Raw genomic sequence first — 19,238 nt, forward strand, 5'->3', positions numbered from 1 at the left:
CCCATGTTGCCAGAGAAGGCAGAGAGCTTTGTAAGGCCTTCCTTAAATGAAATGGTTGAACCAGAATAGCTTGTCATTGAACTTATGCAAAATACGTTTTTTTAAATTATCTCAGAGGAGGTAGATTAATCTCATAGCACTCTCACTAGTTGGAAGCGAAGGCTGCAGCTCACATTATGTTTCCCACTTTTTCATCCGTAATAATCTCAGAAAATATTTGGTAGACTTGCCTTATATTCAATCATATCATACATGTACTGCAACTCACAAAAGATCCATAAGTTTTTGTAGAAACTTTCTAGCACAAAAACGACCATAGCAAGTTTGCCAAATGCAGCTTTCCCTTCAATCAGTGGACAATGTCCACATATGAATACAAAATTCTCAGCAGTTCATCCGAAGCACAAAATCAGACAAAGCTAGCAGTCTCCTCACAGCTGTAGCCATTTGCCTCTATTAACGAATGAGCACCCTTCAGCAGTAATAACCACTGGCCTTGTCCAAAAGGGATGACATTGTCACATAAGAATGAAAATTTAAGCAACGTTCTGCACCTAGCTTGTGCTTCCAGAAAGATAGATGCGGTGGACCTGATTGTTTGCTAATTTTTTGCGGCAGGTTGGGCACTTCTTCTGGGCTTGCATTGCTTGCTTTATGCATTTTCCACAAAAAATGTGTCCACAAACTGTAGATGTTTCATCTTTCATAGTGTCCATACAAATTGCACAGATTAGCTTGATTTCCTTGACAGACTCCGGTGATGGTTGCATTTGCTTTCGCTTCTGCCCATGAAAAAACCATTATTAGTGACCTGCAACTGCATCGCTAATTGGTAACTAAATCGAAGCCACACAGAACCCATAAACACGCTCACAGAAAGCACACATAATCCACAAGGCTTGGCTGCTCCAGTCACATGTACTTTGAACAAACTGTATTAACCTTCCTTTTACCCACCACTTTCACAAGGATGCTGCAACCTGCAACGAGGAGGAAGAGTGGATGGAGCAGGCAAAATAGTAAAAAGATAAAAGGGAGGAGGGAAAAGGAGAGGTTGGATGTGGGGATCAAGACTGAGAGGAAGAATGAAAATCTAGTAAATCAGCAGTGGTTGTCGTGGTAATGGTGCCTTTTTTTTTTTTTTTGGGGTGGGGGGGGGGGCTTCCACCATGACAAAAGACTTCTTACCACAGTAGTCCTAGGTTTCCCTGCAATATAGTTACTCGCAAAAGTTAGATCAATTGTTGCATTCAGAGAGAGGCCAAACCCTCCCTCGAAATTTGGACCAGATATGCAGGTTGGAGGCTCCGGCCTTGCTCCTGAAGACTGTGTTCTTGCTACCACAGGTTCAAGTCCTGAAAAACACGACGGTGCATTAGATATTACTTCTATACCATGACTTTGCTGGGCATGGGTGTCATTAAGAAGTCAAAGAATACTTTTGATATGCACATAAAAACCACATCCAATCCCAAATTTGTTAACTCCACGTAATCCAATCCAAACAGGCAGGCATCGAAGCAAGCCCTACATGAAAGGGAGTGTGTTGATAGCAAGGCTTTCAATTAATCTATCTAAAAGGTTACAATGCAATGAGAATTAAACAGCCTCCACAAGAGCCCCTGACAGTAACCAATCAAACTTAAAGGTCGATACATATTGAAAGAAGTACCGGTGTCAAAACAAGTGTGTTTGACCATAAGGAGGGCAGCAAATCACTGAGAATATTGTTGGAATATTAGGGTCACCCGCCCACTTGTGAGCCACCATATCAGGACATGGGGGAGGGTGACATACCATGTGACATGGGACAGAGAGTGTGTTTAGGGCTGCCATGTGGGTATCAAATTGGCTGCCACATGGGAAGTACATAGATGTCCCTGTGGTATTAGTTCTAGGGTAGCCTCAAGGGCCCCCATGGCCAGAAATCAAAGGCTGGTGTAAGAAAGGGATGTACAAAGGCTTGTACAGGCCCTGGTACGGACAGGAAACGCATCAGCGAGAGAAAACAGTCTGGATGGGATGCTAAGGTCAGCTATAGCCTAATGGAAGGCTGCAAAGCAGATGATGGCATGCCACATTGCAGGTTTGATCAGTTTAACCGCGGAAGAACCGGAAGAAAAAAGTGTCATTTTTCGAAGATTATCGAGTACAAGCACACATCTGGGCTATCGGAAACCTCCCAGTGGGCAGTCTGGGTCGGCAGTACAATGGACAGATCGGGTGACTGACAGACTGGTCCCCGACAGTCTGCAGCAGGGTCGGCTAATTGTGGGGCATCCAGGCCCTATATAAGAGCCCAACTTAGGGTTCCATGATTATTGTGTGTTCAGCCTGCAGATCAACTCGGAGAGCAGGAGCCCCGATGATCATCACATACAAGAGAGTTCTTGCAGGAGCATCAGTCCTGACATCTGCAGCATCTAGGTGCAGACCTATACATTGTAGGAGAGCATAAGGAGTTTTGCAGGGAGTGTTGCAATCGGAGTCCGTGTGTGTGTGTGTGGTCCTAGAGTCCTAGGAGTGTCCTACAGTTGTGTGAGTGTGAAGAGTCTTGAGGCCACTTGTGCCACCTCATGTGGTTAGATTATAGGATCTAGATTCTCTTGTGTGTGACCTCATCTATGAGGTGTCTGTGTGGGAAGATAAGGCTTGCCCAGCCTATAAATGAGGCTATGTACTTGCTGTGATAACACAATCCATCAACATCAATTCGTGCCTCAGATCTTGTCTCTCACCCTCTCCCCATTTTTAACAGTTGGTATCAGAGCAGGTCTTCCCTGACTGAGCCTTGCCTCATCACACACGATTTTCCTGCCATGTCTCTGCGATAACATTGCCGTATGTCTCCACCGCACGTCGCCATCTCTACGTTGCTGACCAGCAGGCCGTTCCAGTTCTGCCCGCTATCTTCCCTGATGCTGTGCCATTCTGCCCGTCATCCCTTGCACTCTTCTGCCCTGATGAAGCTACAACTGTCTAGTCTTGGTCACTAATCCAGCTTTGCCCGCTATTGTCCATTGCTGTCTTTCATGGAGATAGCTTCGATCCTGTCCAAGAAAGCTTCAAGTTTGATGGGCGACACCTTTGCAGGACCATCTCTAGAAAGATTTAAGCATTGACGTTTCTGCTCAAGGCTAGATATGGGAAGCTCAAACGGCATGCTCGATGTTGGGTCATCGCTATTGATCATCGGACGAGCGTGGTCTGCAAAATAAAGATGGATTGCAATCGCAAAGCACATCTATCTCTGCTCTACAGCAGCATTCTGCCCCAATGACCTGCGAAGGTGTCGTTGCGATGATGTTGGCGGCGTCTCGCTTATACCGGCGACAGACGACCTTGTGAGGACCGTGGCCATCGACTCGTACATCGCCTCTCAACGCAGCTCTTCTGCAAACAGTTCCAACCTGCCCGGTCCATTTCCCTGCTGTGAACTCGGAGGTATGCTGCATGACGACCTGAAGAGCAGCTTGTTCCAGCCCATTTCTGAGCCCAAAACTCTAAATTGCGATTGTCAAGAATTTTGCCTCATTTTGGGTGAATTTGTTGGGGCTTTTATGGTCTGAAGCTTCCCTAGTATTGCTAGAACACTATGCCCTAGGAAATTTTGAAAAGCCTCAATTTTCTGCAAACCCTAAATTTGCAGCAACCCTAACCCAAAAATTTAAAGCTTTTCTGTCCTGTGTCTTCCTTTGGCATAATTGAAGCTTCTACCATGTAAAATTTGGGGCTTTTTTTGCAAAATTTGAGTAAACATTGTAAGGGATTTAGACATTGGCTGTAATAACAGCTAAGACCTTCCCACCAATGGATAGCATAAAAAACTCCTCGTTCATCGAGAAATTCTCAGGGAGCCATTTCCCAACTTGGCTGACGAAACTCCGGCTTCTTCTTATGCGAGAAGGGATAAATGGCAAGGAGCCAAAACCCCCCAAAGTGATGATGCTAGAATCAGTTGGTGGGAGAACCAAAATGATAAAGCAATGGCTATCATTGGCCTAGCTTTAGCTGACAACCTTATCCACCATGTGGATTTTGATAAGACTGCAAATGACGTTTGGGAAAAATTAGAGAATTTGTTTGGAAATAAGATCAATAATTCCAAAGTATTTCTCAAACAAAAACTCTTCAAGCTCAAGATGAAGGCAACTGAAACCCTCAATGAACACTTGAGCAATCTTGGGTCAATTCTCCAACAATTATCTGCCATCCGAGCCATTGTTGAAGATGATGATCAAGCTGCTGTACTTCTCTCAAGTATTGAAGACATTTCCAAGTACAATGAGATCCTTGCTGTCCTAAGAGTCAGCCACAATATGAGCTTTAAGGATATGGTAGCTCATCTCATTGATGAGGACTGTAGGCTTACAGAGAAAGCAGAATCTTTCTTTGAATCTGGCAAAGCATTCTTTCTCAAGAATAAGCCCAAGAAGAAGGAAAACCTCTTAAATGTAATTATTGTCAGAAGCTTGGCCATCCACAGGATCGTTGCTTCAAGAAGATGGCAAAGGTACAAGCCAAAGAACATGCCAATCTGGTTGCGGAGCAGAGCGAGGACGAAGACGGTGAAGCTACACCTTCTAGACCTAAGGAACAAGCCTGCACTACTGCTGTTTCTGGTCTATCCCTCCATGAGGTAATAAATGAAGAGTGGGCTTTCTAGAGTCATGTGTGTTAGGTACTCTGCCTTGGGTAGTCCCCCTAAAATGATGTAATAATCTGTCATTGTGTGTGCCTTGTCCTATAAAAGGCTCCACTTATTTCCATGTATCCAGTTAGGAGGCAGGGGGGTTGTTATGTCTTTCCTTTATCATGCCTGGCCAAGTTTCAGGATGTTGGTGTACTCCCTAGACCTATGAGTTGGTCATGCATCCATGCTCAGATTTGAGTCTCTGATCACGTTGACACCTAAGCCATGAGAGTGCTTGGTTCAACCTCTGAATTATGCTCAGCTGTTAGCCTCTGAGATTGCCTGGGATGCACAGTCTGGATGATGTAATAGTTTCTCACCCTAGCTCCGAAGGGGGGTTTGTTGGAATCGGAGTCCGTGTGTGTGTGTGTGGTCCTAGAGTCCTAGGAGTGTCCTACAGTTGTGTGAGTGTGAAGAGTCTTGAGGCCACTTGTGCCACCTCATGTGGTAGATGCGATTCCTCCCCTAGATTATAGGATCTAGATTCTCTTGTGTGTGAACTCATCTATGAGGTGTCTGTGTGGGAAGATAAGGCTTGCCCAGCCTATAAATGAGGCTATGTACTTGCTGTGATAACACGATCCATCAACATCAGTTCGTGCCTCAGATCTTGTCTCTCACCCTCTCCCCACTTTTAACAGGGAGCTTGTCTTGCAGTGAACCTCATAGCATACCTTTGCAGAAGTGCTCAATGTTTGAGCAGCTACTGAAGCCTACACCATGGCACGTGGCAGAAGAGGAGTCATCTACTTCAAAGGGTGCAGCTTATATTCAATATATATATACCTTCATAAGACTAGAACATATCCAATCTTACAAATTAAATTTTTTACAAAACAAGCAAAAAAAGGGATCTTGTAAGCTACTTCGAAAATTTTATGAGTAACTTAGAAATAAAAATACTTAGTAAGCAAAGCTATGCTTATATTCTCACAGTACCCAAGCTGCCATCTGGGCTTCATAAGATTCTGGAATCTCTTAGGCAAATGAAGTGCTTACGAAGCTTGGAAATCCAAACCCAAACAACATAAACTTCCTTAGCAAAAAGAAAGAAACAACGCAGAAAATAATAAAAAGAAATGAGAGAGAGAGAGAGAGAGAGAGATTAACATCCGCGGGAGGCCTTGCGGGCCTATGGGACAAAGTGCACACAAAAAGTAGACGCATACAAGCCTCAGTGAGCTGGAGCAAAGGGCGCACTACGGCCCTTGCTGAGTACTAAGTACTAATCTATGCTAGCAAAAACATACTCAATACTCAATCAATCAAGTACAAACTTAATCAAGTCAATCTCGGACGTGGGAGCTCGGACTCAAAAACTCAGAAACTGGATCCTGGCACAATGATGGCTCTTTGGTGAGCTGTGAGAATATCTCATGTCTGCGTCAGTCGAGCTATCTCACGTTGTGGTGGAACGCTCTGGGCTATGTCCAGAGTGACCCCTCATCATTGTCGGTCCCCTATGAGGAAAGCTGTGATGGGTCGGACCTCAATAGAATGTGCTCTGGGCACTCTTTGTCTCGTGTGTGGTCTCCATGTCCCTCACTCGATAGCACCGTGTCAGCTATCTATGTTGTTGCTGACCCAGGCTGCCCTCATATCAGCTAGCTCCTCCTCCTCTACTCAACTTTGTCTTGGAGCAGACTCAAATGTATAGAAGTCTATGACACGTCATTGTGCCTGGTCAGTCTCTATGCATGTGGTCTAGCCGCCTCCTGTTGCGCTCTAATCTGTTGCAGTAGTGTCTCCTTGTGCCAGCACATCTCCATCAGATTGAACCTAATGCAGACCTGGTCATGGAAATGGATCAGTCGTGATAGTGGACCGAAGCCACTCCCCTCCAGGTAGAGACAGTGGTATCGTCCCCGGATATCATAGTAGGCTGGGCAAGCACAAAGAAAATGCTCCTCTGTCTCACCCATCCCTAGCATACATAGCATGCAGATCCTCTACTCTCTGGGTATACCTACAACTCTCCCCGCCTCGATCCTCAGCTGATGGAACGAAACTCGCATCTGTCCAATGGCAATCCACAATGCATGTCACTGTCCTTGAGATACTGGGGCCTGATGATGAGTCCCTCCTCTGATACTCTTAGAAAGTCATCGCGGAAGAATTGGACCCCTTGGTGGGAAGCTCTCGGTCCCCTCCATGTATCGCGCTGGAGGATGATACGGTTGATCTCATCTCCTAGAATTGACTCAGGAGGCACGTCCATACTGTACTGAAATGGGGGATGTCTGTCCATCTGGATACCGTTCCTAACAAGCCATGTAGATATGCGTGCATAGCATGTGTCTGCCCTGCCCTCTGCTAGTCGTTTGGATGACTCCAGGCCCCATGGCCACTCTCGGAAGTCTCCAGTGAGGTAAGTCCCAGACTCTGTGTATGAATGTCACCGTCTGGAAGATGGCATCGATCAAGAGAGGAGTCAAGGCGAACTCTGCCTGTACTATCTCATGTGGGACTGATGGCTTACATCGAATCATCTTGATTCCCATAATCACCTATAGCCGCTCCAATTTCCTCCAATTTGTCCTTGGGAGGTTGCATCCCCAGAAGGGTGTTGCATACATGACGAGCAGCTCCACTAGCGTATCAAAAAGCCAACCCTTTGTCAGTGGATCCTAGAAGTGTGCCTAGAGGCACTGTCACTCTAGTCGAGTCAAAGCACTCCGTCTTCGTGAGTCATGCCTGGGTTGCATGGGTCATCGTGAAAATGGGCCTTGTGAAGACTACTCCTAGATATGCTCCATTAGCTCACCATGATAGGTGAAGCTGAGTCGGCAGGCCACTATGCGTGAACAGTTGGAGACCATAACCTTGGTCTTTCCAAGGTTGATTGTCAAATCTCTCTCTTAGAACAACTCTAGGGCCTCCAGATGTCTTTGCAACCCCTCCGTTGAAGATGATATGAGGACTATGTCATCAACGTATAGCAACATATGTATCATGAGGTCGGCCAATAATGATCCCTCGCCTCCTAGGTGGTCTATGAAGGATATGATCTAGTCGATGTAAAGTCCGAAGAGGGTCTATGAGAGTAGGCAACCTTGCTTCACCCCGATCATGCTCTCAACCCAATCCGATAGCCCACATGGGACACGAAGTCGACCTCTAACTGACTCATATAGGCTCATCACACCCAGATCAACGTCTCTAAAATCTGCATCTCCTATAGTCCCCTGATCATATGGGATCATGGGACAGTTCAAAGACCTTCTGAAACTCTACGAAGCATGTGTAGACATTTTAGTGCCTGGACCTCGCCGCCTCAATGATAGCCCTCTGAGTGAAGATGTGATCTAGAGTGGAGTGCTACCTTCTAATCCTACCTGCCCCAGTGCCTGCGCCCTCGTGCCTCTCTATGACTGCTGATCTCCCTCTCTAGTACCGATCCATAAGTCTTTACCAGTGTGTGGCCAATCATGAGGGTGCAGTAGTTCCCAATTTCCATGGGGTCTCCTGCTTTGTGCATCGATACAATAGTGGTGGTGCTCCAAGCTGGTGGGAAACCGTGGCATATAGCATGGTTGAACATCTACGCTAGAACTAGAGCTAATACCTCCTACCCATGTGCGAGATGCTCATTCCTAGGCCCTCATGATCCTGTGCTTTTTGGTTATGTAGCTGGCGGAGTGCAGCCCGTACATTCTGTGTAGTGAACAAGTCACAAGTGGTGGGCTAGGCATGGTGTGTCTGTTGGTGCCTGTGTCGGAACATCATATAAGGAGCATGCATAAGTGTGCCACACTCCCGGATCAGTGATGGGAATGAGTGGCTTCCCCTTTGAAGGAATCCCCATCCAGTGGTTGGATCTCCTCCTTGAAATGATCTGATGATCTCATCCATCCTATGTGTGAGGAAGACCCGTCTCTTTCTGCGTGTCAACCGTCGGAAGATCCATTGTGCCTCAGATGACACTAGCTAGCCTAGGGCTCAATCCCGTGTGAGGTGGGCTCGTGTCTCTCTGCACTCATCATCAAACCAAGGGTTTTGGGGCATCTTCCCATCTCAGGTCCATGTGGATTGGGCCGTAGGGAAGGATCTGGTGGCAACATCCTGTACTACTGAGACAAAGGTGTCTGAGGCGTGGGCAAGATCTATATCATCTCCCAGTAGGGTTGGAAGCTCTCTAGCTAAGTGACTCACATATACTACGATCAAAGTGGATTTAGGTGCGAGCAAACACGGCAGTAGCTCTCTTTGTGACTGGCATAGTAGTAGAGATACGGAAGGCCAGATATAAGTGGTCAGCTCCGAGTAAGGGAGGGGATATTATGAGGTTATGTATCCTCGAAGCAAAAGCTCGAAGCAAAAGCTAATGGTGGTCATCTCTAAAGGCCATTGTAGATGATGAGGTCGTGGACTGCTACCAACTCAAGTAAATGTCGCTAGTATGCTATCACATGTAAGGCGTCTGCAGAATGTCTCACGATCTCGAGCACTGCTACATCTAGCTCTGGAACCATGTGAGGATCTCTCTCGTATGCAAAGTCTAGTAGGCCCACTTGTCTATCTCTTGTCCTTGCATCCCCGAAAGGAGGGTCTCTACTTGCTTGGAGAACTCTGTGATGTCATCATGTATCTTTTCAAATGGGATGTGTCCCTCTGTAGTGACCTCATGTATATATGATGGCGTGTCTGGGGGGGAGTAGCACATTGCAATGAAGATCGGTCAAGCATTTGGTAGCTAGACTCGTATCCACATATGATGTGCATGCTCCTCTCTTTGTATCACAGATACGAGTGGTCTCAAGTGTATTCTGAAGACATACCGCACACTCTCTCCTCAATTCTCTCCTATGAGCCGACTCCCGAGTGTATCCTGTCACTGTGGGCAGCCCTCTCTCTGGGCTCTCAAGTATCTTGGTGTAGAAAATAATGCCTCTATCTGAATTATGTCTCTGAGAAGCCACCAGGATCGGACCAAAGAGTGCCATTACAGTTCCAGACAGCCATATTCAATCTGCCATGTATCTCTGCCCCAAAGGCTCGACACCGCCGTGCACTATCAATATCTCCACCGCCTCTTTCTATCCTTTCTAGAATGATTACCTTACCATCTCAATATACAGCCCATCTTCCTTCCTGCTTCGCAGCCAACACTCAGGTCATCCCTTCTCCTCTATGCTCTTGTTGTAAGAGCGTGAGATCATCATCCAAGTATGTCCTAGTCCCCTCAGGGCTGCCCTCATGCTCATGAAGGTCGACAGGTCTCCTAGTGTCCGAAATCTTACAATCATAGGTCTTATTAGTGCATGATCCTTTCCTACCCTCCAAGCTGCCTCACAGGTAAGATTTACCACCATCTGCCATGTCGGTGTCCCCAACTACGAGACCTCTAACTAGGACATTTAGTGCTTTGCTATTTCTTCTCTTTTCTTCCTCCAAGGCATTGGAAATAAACTCTTTCTTTGTTGGAACTGCTTTGCCCTTATTGACCACCTCTCTCCATTCTTTCATTTCAGCCTTCCCCTTGTTTATGTGCTTCGAAACTCCTAATGCTTCTCATGTATTGTCATTTGTAGGGCAGTCATTTCTTCCTTGAGCTTTTTGGCATTGAAGCAATAACCCAACCACTTTGAGACATCAGTTAGAGAAGTCTTTACAAGCTGTGCTACAATGAATCTAGGTTTGCTATGCTTTTTAGGAAACTTTCAAGCTGCACAAAGATAAGGGAGGCATGGGTTGCAAATGAACTGTCAGGAGGACGTGAATTTCTAACCTTTAGGAAATTACGGTGACTACCCTAGCCTCCAACTGATTAAAACAGTTCAAAGGACACTTCAATGCAATTAATTCCATGGGCCAAAGAAAGGGACTGAAGGTTAGAGAGGGGGAAATTCCCTTTCGCTAAAAATAGCTCCAGGAGCCACGTTTGGCTAGTTGGCTTGGAAAGCAAGCAGAAAAGTCGAAACTTGCTTTGAAGGTTGTTTCTGGACCACAGAAGAATGGGGAGACGCAAGTCACAAGCTGGGAAAGTGCTCCACGGCTATTCTATCACATCCCCTTGCTGATTTTTGACTACCAAGACAATCTATGGGCTGTTGGTGGGCTGCCAGAAGCTCAAAAACAAAATTCGTTTTTGTGCCAGGAGCCTCCAGATCAGTTCGTTTTTGCTGCATGCCTACTGTTCATGCCTTCCCAAAGGCCCAAATCTGATTCGCACTTGTTCTAGGAACTTTCTAGGCCAGGAGCCTATCAAAATTGCACTTTTCCAGGCAGTTTGGAGCTTCCAAGCAACTCGATTTGCTTCCAGACTTGGTGATTCTCTTCCAGCAGGTTTTCCAGGGTTGCTTTTGCTGATTTTCCCCTGTCAGGGTGCCAGAGATCTTGCCAGGGAATGTAACTTTTTTCCATGCTTGCTATTTTCCCAAGGTTTCCTCGGTCGGATGATTGCTTTCCGGGAGCTTTCTTACTACCTCAGAACCTTCAGATCATTTCGCTTTGTGCAGGGGGGCTAGTTGCCTTGGAAATTTCAAGTTAGCAAATTCTCCTAATAGGAAAGAATTGAACAATCAAAGAACCTATATATACCTTTGTAAGACTAGAATAAGTCCAATCATACAAATTTATAAATTTTGTTGTTCTAAAGATCAAAAATCTACAAAGGAAAAAAAAAAAAAAAGAGAGAAAATGAAAGAGAAGAAAAAAGAGGTAAACAAAAACTTTTATGAAAAGCAAAAGGAAGACATACTAAGCAAGCAAAGCAACACTTATGTCGTCATCAGTGCCCAAGCATAAGCAGCTATACTGGGTTTCTAAAGACCCGCGGAGTCTCTTGGGCAAACCCAGTGCTTACTAAAATACGTCAAATAAACAATAGAGAATGAAAACAAGAAATAAAGAAGAAACGAAGCAGGTGACTTAAGCAAAAATAAACAAGCAAGTCAAGAAACAAAAACTTCCAAAAAACTCTCTCTCTCTCTCTCTCTCTCTCATTTAAAACATAAAAAGTTAAATGGCACTTTACACTTATGTCTCGTTTCTGCAAAGAGGCAAAAATAAATTTCTAACTTAGAAAGCACAAGTATACTCAAACAAACTCTCTTTAGAAACTAAAAGAAAAACGGGCTATTCAGCTCCCCGCTTTTTGTTTTCAGCTTATGTTCAATCATTCTAAACAAGCCTAAGGCCGAAACACCATAGAAAAAAGACTTCATATCTAAGAATGTGCGAACTTTTTTCATTATTTTCCTTGGATTATACCTCTTGTGTAATAGTAAAGTGATCAAATTACTACATTGAGTGATAAAAGCCTCCTTAGTTGTACAAAGGCGGGAAAATCTATGGAATTGGGAAGAAATGACTCCATATTTTGCCAAATCAGAAATGTTTGAGTCAATGTGAGGCATTTTTATAATGTGTAAACCACTATATTCAGGTTGTTCATGTTTATCGTATATATCAACCTCTAATCCTATGGTAGATTGAGAAAGTCTAAGATCTAAGAAAATACAAGAATTTCCTCTTGAAGTGCAGTTCAGTTCACAAGAGTCACGAGGATAGATTCCTTCTCCAAAAGCTCTAGCGTCTTTGTACATAAAGTCTTGAAAGTTAGGAACATCTGGTACAAATAAATCATCTATAAAACGCCTAACTTGACTAAGCTTATGTAAAATGATAGGGCAGGTATTGATAGAAATAAGACGTTGCATAAACTCAAATTCATAAGTGAAAAGATAAAAGTTTCCTAGCTTCACCTGACATGCTCTTGAAAGCAGTACGATAAGTCTAATCTACATAAAGCATAAAAATAGATCTCTTAACTTTATACTCTAGATCCAAACAACAACTAAAGCTTAGAAGAAAGTGTTACAAACATGCTATCTTGTCATAGCAAGATCTTGGGCTGCCCAACAAGCTTTTTGTGCTAAGGCTGCAATTTTAGTAAGTCACTATAACATGCTAAGGTTAACGATCGTGTAACTGCAGAGACATCTTCTTTAACCTTATTGCGAGGCATATGCGTATGCACCATAGAGAGAGAGAGAGAGAGAGAGAGAGAGAGAGTTTTACAGTTAGAGAAAGGGAGGCCACACCAGATTAAGTCCTTGTACCCATTGAGGACCCCCTCCCCAAGTAGGGAAAAATTTGTTTTATACTCGGAGAAGTGACTCTGAGGATGGCACTTCGAACACTGAGAGCTGACCCAGAATGCTTGAGAAACAGACCCACCACGACCAAGGCCCAAGGCTGCCCACACCAACAACGTAGACCACTATGCAAGGCTATGCTTGTGCATCCACGAGCATGCAGCGGAGCTGCGTGAGTGAGGTGGGTGAGGGGAGGACTGAAATCTGAGAGATATAGAGCTGAGAAAACTGAGTGAATGCTGAGAAATATGAGCTAAGAGAGAGCTGAGAAAAGGCTAAAAAGAGCTATAAAACTGAAAGAGATAACTGCTGAAAAGAACCCCACACCTCTGCTCCAAGCCCGGGCTATGGTGCTGCATGGACACCTTTGGATTACAATTGGGACTGCTGAGAATGGCAGCTGTCCTGCAGGGATCTTGGAAGGGTGAGAGGCTGCAGCAGGGCTGGAGGAAGTGAGCTAAAGGCTGGAGGAACTGGATCAGAAATGAGGCGGCAAGGCCCCCTTTAAATAGGGGCTCAAAGGGTCCTGTTTTGGCTGACCCAGCCCTCCCAAAATTGCCGACCAGCCAGTCCGCTGGTTGGCTGGCTGGTTGGGTCATAAAGGCCAGCCCAATGTGCTGCCTAGGGAGGGGTAAAGGCAGCCTATATAAGGTGCCATCCCCAGCCCTTTTTCTCCTTGCTTGGAGCTGCCTCAAGGGGCCCTTCCAGGGCTCTGACCTTGGCTGCTCCTGCCTTCATCCATAGGCTAGACTTGGGGGGCCCTTCTGGGCTCCTACCCTAGGCTAAGACCTAGACCTAACTAAACCCTAAGATGGAAACAACATGCCTACTGTTCTCTAGTGGCTACCACTGAACACACCTATGTACCTCGTGCCTGAGTACCCTTGGACTAGGGGTTACAAAATACGACAAAATCACCTATTTTAGGGATCTACAAGCACTTGTTGATGTAACCAAGTGTCACCTTGCACCCAAGTGTAGAGGTGTATGTGACATTCCCTCCTCCTTAACTTGGCGCTTAAGAGACTGACCTACGTAGCTTGTGCCTGACTACCCTTGGACTAGGGGTCACAGCATACGACAAAATCACCTATTTTAGGGATCTGTTAGCACTTGTTGATGTAGCCAAGTGTCACCTTGCACCAGTAGTCCAACAATATCTCTAGGAACTCCTAGAAAAAACTTTCATCTAACCAGACCGCTTTATGGATCCCTCGATCTCTGAACTTGGTGTAGAATTTGCAGATGTGTCGTCTTGATCCATGCTTCCATTAATGGAGGAGAATCTGCTATAACTTCTGCATCGTTGATAATTTAAGGTTGTTGCTCATCTGTGATATCCCCGAGTGTTGGGCCAACATAGGCTTCAACCACAAGACGTGAAACACACTGTGCATCGTCCAATTGCCTAGAAGCCGTAACTTCATGTAGATGTCTTTGATCTCAAAGCTTCTGAAGGAGAGCTTGGGGCATCGCTTGGCTAATTGTTTCAGCCTTTGCTCGATGATCCTTAAATAAACCCAATCACCGTCTTTGTAATGGATAGTATGACACGTGTATGATGCTCGTCCTTTGGCGAGGCAGTCTTCTTCGACCTTGAGTGTGATCTGATTGAATGTGTAGCGCGGGTGCGAACCCGTCCACCGCAACCTCATGAAGCACTAAGACGCACCCCATCTTCTTGGCTAGCTGATGAAAAATAGCATCTTCTGAACTCCCCATATCAAATAAGACAAAAAGCGCTACGCTTTCGCTGTGCCATAGGCTTTGATGAGGGCCTTTTTCTGCTTGTCAAGCATGCCCTCCTTCGTGCCTTCAAAGACCACCGATGGGAAGTCATTCAAAGCAGGCAGGACTTATTCGCCTTGAATTCGTGCTAGTGAACAACGGTAAAATAGCTGAGTTGTCGCACTTATTCGGCCTAGACCGATTCCCTTGCCTTCTTTTGGTCTTGCTCCCTTTGCTTTTTTTTCTTCGAGCTACTTCTTTGTCTCCTCCAACTACCTTCTTTTTTCTTCCAGCTTGGACCAGAGAGTCGATTCTGTTCCATGAGCTTCTCTAACATTTTTTTAATGCTGGGCAGAAGTGTACTTTCTTTGTCTTCTTCAGAGTCAAACTTCTGCTCCTCTTTCTCTCCTCTGCTGCTCCATGATGCTGGTATGTGTGTCCTTTCTGGATCTCAGCACAAATGCACTCGAGGTAGTCAAGCTCGATTATAGACCGAAGATTGAATACCAATGTAACATGCAACGTGTAATTGCAGCGAGACCTTATTTAAACCTTATCACGAGGCCTATGCGTATGCACCACATAGAGGAAGAGAGCGTTTAGGGTTAATAAATGGAGACAACACCAGATTTGGTCCTTGTACCCACTAAGAGCCCCTTCCCCAAATAGGAAAATATTTGCTTTATACTTGGAGAACCTGTAAATACAAAACACTCATCGCAAGTACACGAAGATACGACTCTCAGGATGACACTTCAAACATTGAGAGCTGACCCACAAATGCTTGAGAACAGACCAGCCACAAACCCAGGCACAATGCTGCCCAAACCAACAATGTAGACCACTATGCAAGGCTATCAAAGAGGCTTGTGCTGTCCACGGGCATGCAGTGGAGCTGTGAGAGTGAGAGGTGTGAATGGAGGATGGAAAACAGAGAGATATGGAGCTGAGAAAAGTGAATGAATGCTGAGACATATGGAACCACGAGAGAGCTGAGAAAAGGCTAAAAAGATCTATAAAACTGTAAGAGAAAACTGCTGAAACAGAACCCCAAACCTCTACTCCAAGCCCAGGCTATCGTGCTGCGTGGACACCTTCTTTGGATCGCAATCGGGACTGCTGAGGATTGCTTCTGTCCTGCAGGGATCTTGGAAGGGCTAGAGGCTGCACCGGGGCTGGAGGGACCTGTTTTGGCCAAGCCAGCCATCCCAAAATAACCAACCAACTAATCGGCTGCTTGGCTGGCTGGTTGGGCCCAATGGGCAGCCCGCCTAGGGATGGCAAATGCAGCCTATGTAAGGTGCCTTGTGCCTCAGGGTACCCTTTTGGGGCTCCTACCTTGGCTTCTCGGGAGCCTTCTTCCATAGGCCAGACTTTAGGGGGCCTTCTAGGCTCCTACCCTAGGCTAAGACCTAGACCTAACATGTAGCCATGAGTCACCTTGCACTCAAGTGTAGGGGTGCATGTCACAGCCACTTTTTTGCCATCGAACTTGAAATTTTCTAGCATGGGACAATTTCAAAGTTCTTGACCATGATCCACTCAACATTTTTATGAAATCAAACTTGGTCAAGAAACTTTGATAACTATTGTAACCGGTACAACAAGGTAACTAGGATTTTGCATACAGAGCTATGGAACAAGAGTGTCCCAAACTTGAATCTTTACATTCACGCCTACTAAGAGTCTATGGACTTCCATTTCATGAACTTGAATGAGTACCTGGTTGAGACAATCGTGGTCTATGATAACAGTGAAAAGTTCAAATTGCAAGATAGGTTTCATCCCATGTCCATATTTTGTCTTACAAAACAATGGAACATGTTCCCACGATGTTTGTAATTATAACAAAACCTATACAATATCCAAAGTTTCTACGAAGAAATCATTTGGCTATGCCTTGAAATCTTTTGATGATCAAGGGTTTTTTTCCAAAGAAAAGAATGTTCTGTTAATGCTTTAAAAAGAACCAACCATACAATCAGCAATCTGTGTGGCGCTGATCATGTGTGGCAAATTGGTTGTGAACCAGCCTGTTTTCATATACCCCAACTCACTGCCTAGGAATCTTTGAAACAAGCACCAACAACCAAGGTGGGAGACTATACATCCGATAAATACCTTTGCTATGTGAATACTTTGAAGATACTTGCACAATAGACCTTCCAAAAAACATGCCCACCTCTCAACGGCATCAAAGATCTCGATGTCCCACGCTTCTATATGACACGCACAGTGTAAATAATGTCTTGCCAAATGGCAATGAGGAGGCTGCCAAGGGGGCTGGTGGCCTCCAATCACCAAGCAGCAACAGGCAATATAGATGTTCCAAGTAATGACACTGGACACCGTCTCCCAAAAATTGCCCTCTGGGGAAGAACTAGGGTGTTGCCGGAAACATAGTTGCAAGCCGAAATGGAAACGGGAGAAACGAAAAACTGAAAAAACTGAGGAAACCGAGTTTTTGGCTCCCGCTAAAACGGAAACGGAAGAAACGAAAATATGGTACAATATGTATATGAAAATTTTGTTTTTTGTACATAACACAATCATCATAAACAGAAACGACAACAAGGTTTTGCATTGAGGAGGATGAAGAGGTGAGAAGGAGAATGGAGAGAGAAAGGATGGAGAGGTAGAAGGAGGATAGGGAGGTGAAAGAGGATGGAGAGGTAGAAGGAGGATGGAGAGGTAAGAGAAGATGGAGAGGTAGAACTTAGAAGCAGGATGGAGGGATGGAGAGGATGGAGAGGTGGAAGGATGGAGAAAGAGAGAAAGAAAGTTTATTAAAGTCTTCGGAAAACCAATGGGTCTATGAGACTGTGAAAAAACCTAAATACAATGAGCTGTGGTAGTGGAGCTACTAAACGAGCGTCCACACCAATGCAGAATGCAATAAAATGCAAAATGACAATACTAAGTCCTAAGTACAGCATAGTCATATCCCGACTATATATATATCAATCTCAACATCAGCGTCGACATCACCATCATAACCATCATCATCATCGTCAGCAACAGAACATCAGGATGGATGAGGCTATGGAAGCGGAGGCATGAGGGCAACAATAGAGCATTGTCGCCACCTCAAGGGTGCAGTCCTGGTACGTCTCCTCGTCGTAGCTCTGCGTCTAACCAAGGCCACTGTGACCCCCATCAATCGGGCTCCGACCCTAAACAAGGAGGGGATGTCCCCAAGTGTGATCTGTGAGTCAACCCTCTGTCTGAGCTGTTGGGTCACAGTTTCCGAATCGCGGTCATGTCGAGGTCTCGCCTCATGGGGATCTATGTGATCTATGGCTGAAAGAACTCCATGATAGAGCTCTGAGAGGTATCAGTCAAGGGAGAAGTCTGCTCCTGTCTCCGTGCTCGAAGTATCCTATGTCGGTGTTTGAGCATCTCATGAATGAAACCAACCAAGCATCGCTGGTCTAGGTAGGAGAGGACACGAGCCAACATCCCACAACTATCTCTGAAGAGACAATAGAAACGCCCTCAGATCTCATAGTAAACAAGACATCTGAAGATGAAATGCCTCTCTGTCTCAACCTCCTGCATGTCACACAGTGTGCATATGCGCCTCTCCCTGGGTAACCACAATGAAGGAATTGAAGGGTACATATAGCTTCTTTAATGGTTGCGGGAGAATTTTTTCTTGATTCTATCTTATAATAGTCTTTTAAACCCCTCACGAAACCTCTTATTTTTGGGAGCTTATCAATATAAACTTAAGGCTTGTCTCTCTATACTAAGCTATATATTGGACTAGATAATTTTTACCCATATTATAATTATGCCAAGCTTTCCTTGTTTTCAAGTAAAAATTATTTTAAAAAGACTTGTTCAAACTCGTTTCAATGCCTTGAGATTTTATTAGCCTCTCTAAGGCTCATCCACCATTTATATGGTTTATTACTGAGGGAAAGATTGGCTTCTAGAACTTGTGGCTCGAAATTGGTACAGGCTACTTCCTTCGCACAGATTGCCACAAGCTATTTCATTCATGCGGATTGCCAACTTAAGTGAGCATAGGGAAGAAGAAAATCCCTAATACAAGATCTTCGTGTGCAAGGGAAGAGCAAATGGAAAGCTTACTCCTCAATTGTTGGCTTTTCCAAATCTTGTGACTTCACAAAAGTACCGTCGTCGTTTCGTTGCAGTATTTGTTCGCGTAGTTTTGAGAGAATTTCTTCTCCTCGCTCTGTTATGCAAAGCCGTAGAACCACTCTTAATCGTTGCAACATGCATCTCTATCTTAAGCCGCTCCAACAATTGCAGGATGCTATGATTGTCATCGTCATAATTGGATTTAAGAAGTTAAAGAAACTAGGTGTCTCCTTACCTTCTTCAAGGGTCCTTGTGATATGCTATCTCCCCCGCTTTCATACCACTATTACTATAGGCAATATGAGGCTTCATCAAGATATAGGTCTCTATAGAACTCCCTGTCTTTTTTTTTTTCAATGAACTTTTCCTTGAGTTCCTTCTTCTTAATTCTTGTTAGTTTGAGTAGAACCCTCCCTCCAAGGCCTGTGCTTACACTTGGATTAATCATGTGGTCCCATGTGTCCTACGAAGGACGTTAACACATTAGCCCTCTCATCAGTCTTCCTATGCACCCTTTCATTAGTGCTTAGACATAGGGATACTCCTTGGTCTTAGCCCAAGAAATGTCAATCCCTCTTGGTTCTCCCCTTTTATCGTGGTCTCAGTATTGT

The 19,238-nt window shown here is 44.9% G+C and overlaps 1 protein-coding gene across 4 annotated transcripts in view; it reads right to left on the reverse strand.

The window, feature by feature from the left end:
* Positions 1 to 216: 216 nt before the first annotated feature.
* Positions 217 to 19,238, reverse strand: part of LOC147893013 (uncharacterized) — a 31,714-nt gene continuing 12,692 nt past the window's right edge. The window contains exons 4-6 of one of the 4 annotated variants that reach the window (XR_015542390.1): positions 1,189 to 1,355; positions 875 to 980; positions 657 to 782 (exon numbers count right to left, since the gene is read on the reverse strand). Coding sequence is in view for 2 of the 4 variants with exons in the window: in XM_087387813.1 (XP_087243939.1) it covers positions 555 to 782; positions 1,189 to 1,355 (395 nt within the window). In the remaining 2 variants the exon portion in view is untranslated. Of the gene's footprint in view, positions 981 to 1,188; positions 1,356 to 19,238 lie in introns of all 4 variants that reach the window. The other 3 variants (XR_015542391.1, XM_087387813.1, XM_087387814.1) reach the window with 3 other exon arrangements.

The sequence above is a fragment of the Dipteris shenzhenensis genome, chromosome 16, assembly GCF_047967505.1.
Source record: "Dipteris shenzhenensis isolate YYH24624 ecotype China chromosome 16, Dip_SZ_1.0, whole genome shotgun sequence".
Taxonomy (NCBI): Eukaryota; Viridiplantae; Streptophyta; class Polypodiopsida; order Gleicheniales; family Dipteridaceae; genus Dipteris; species Dipteris shenzhenensis.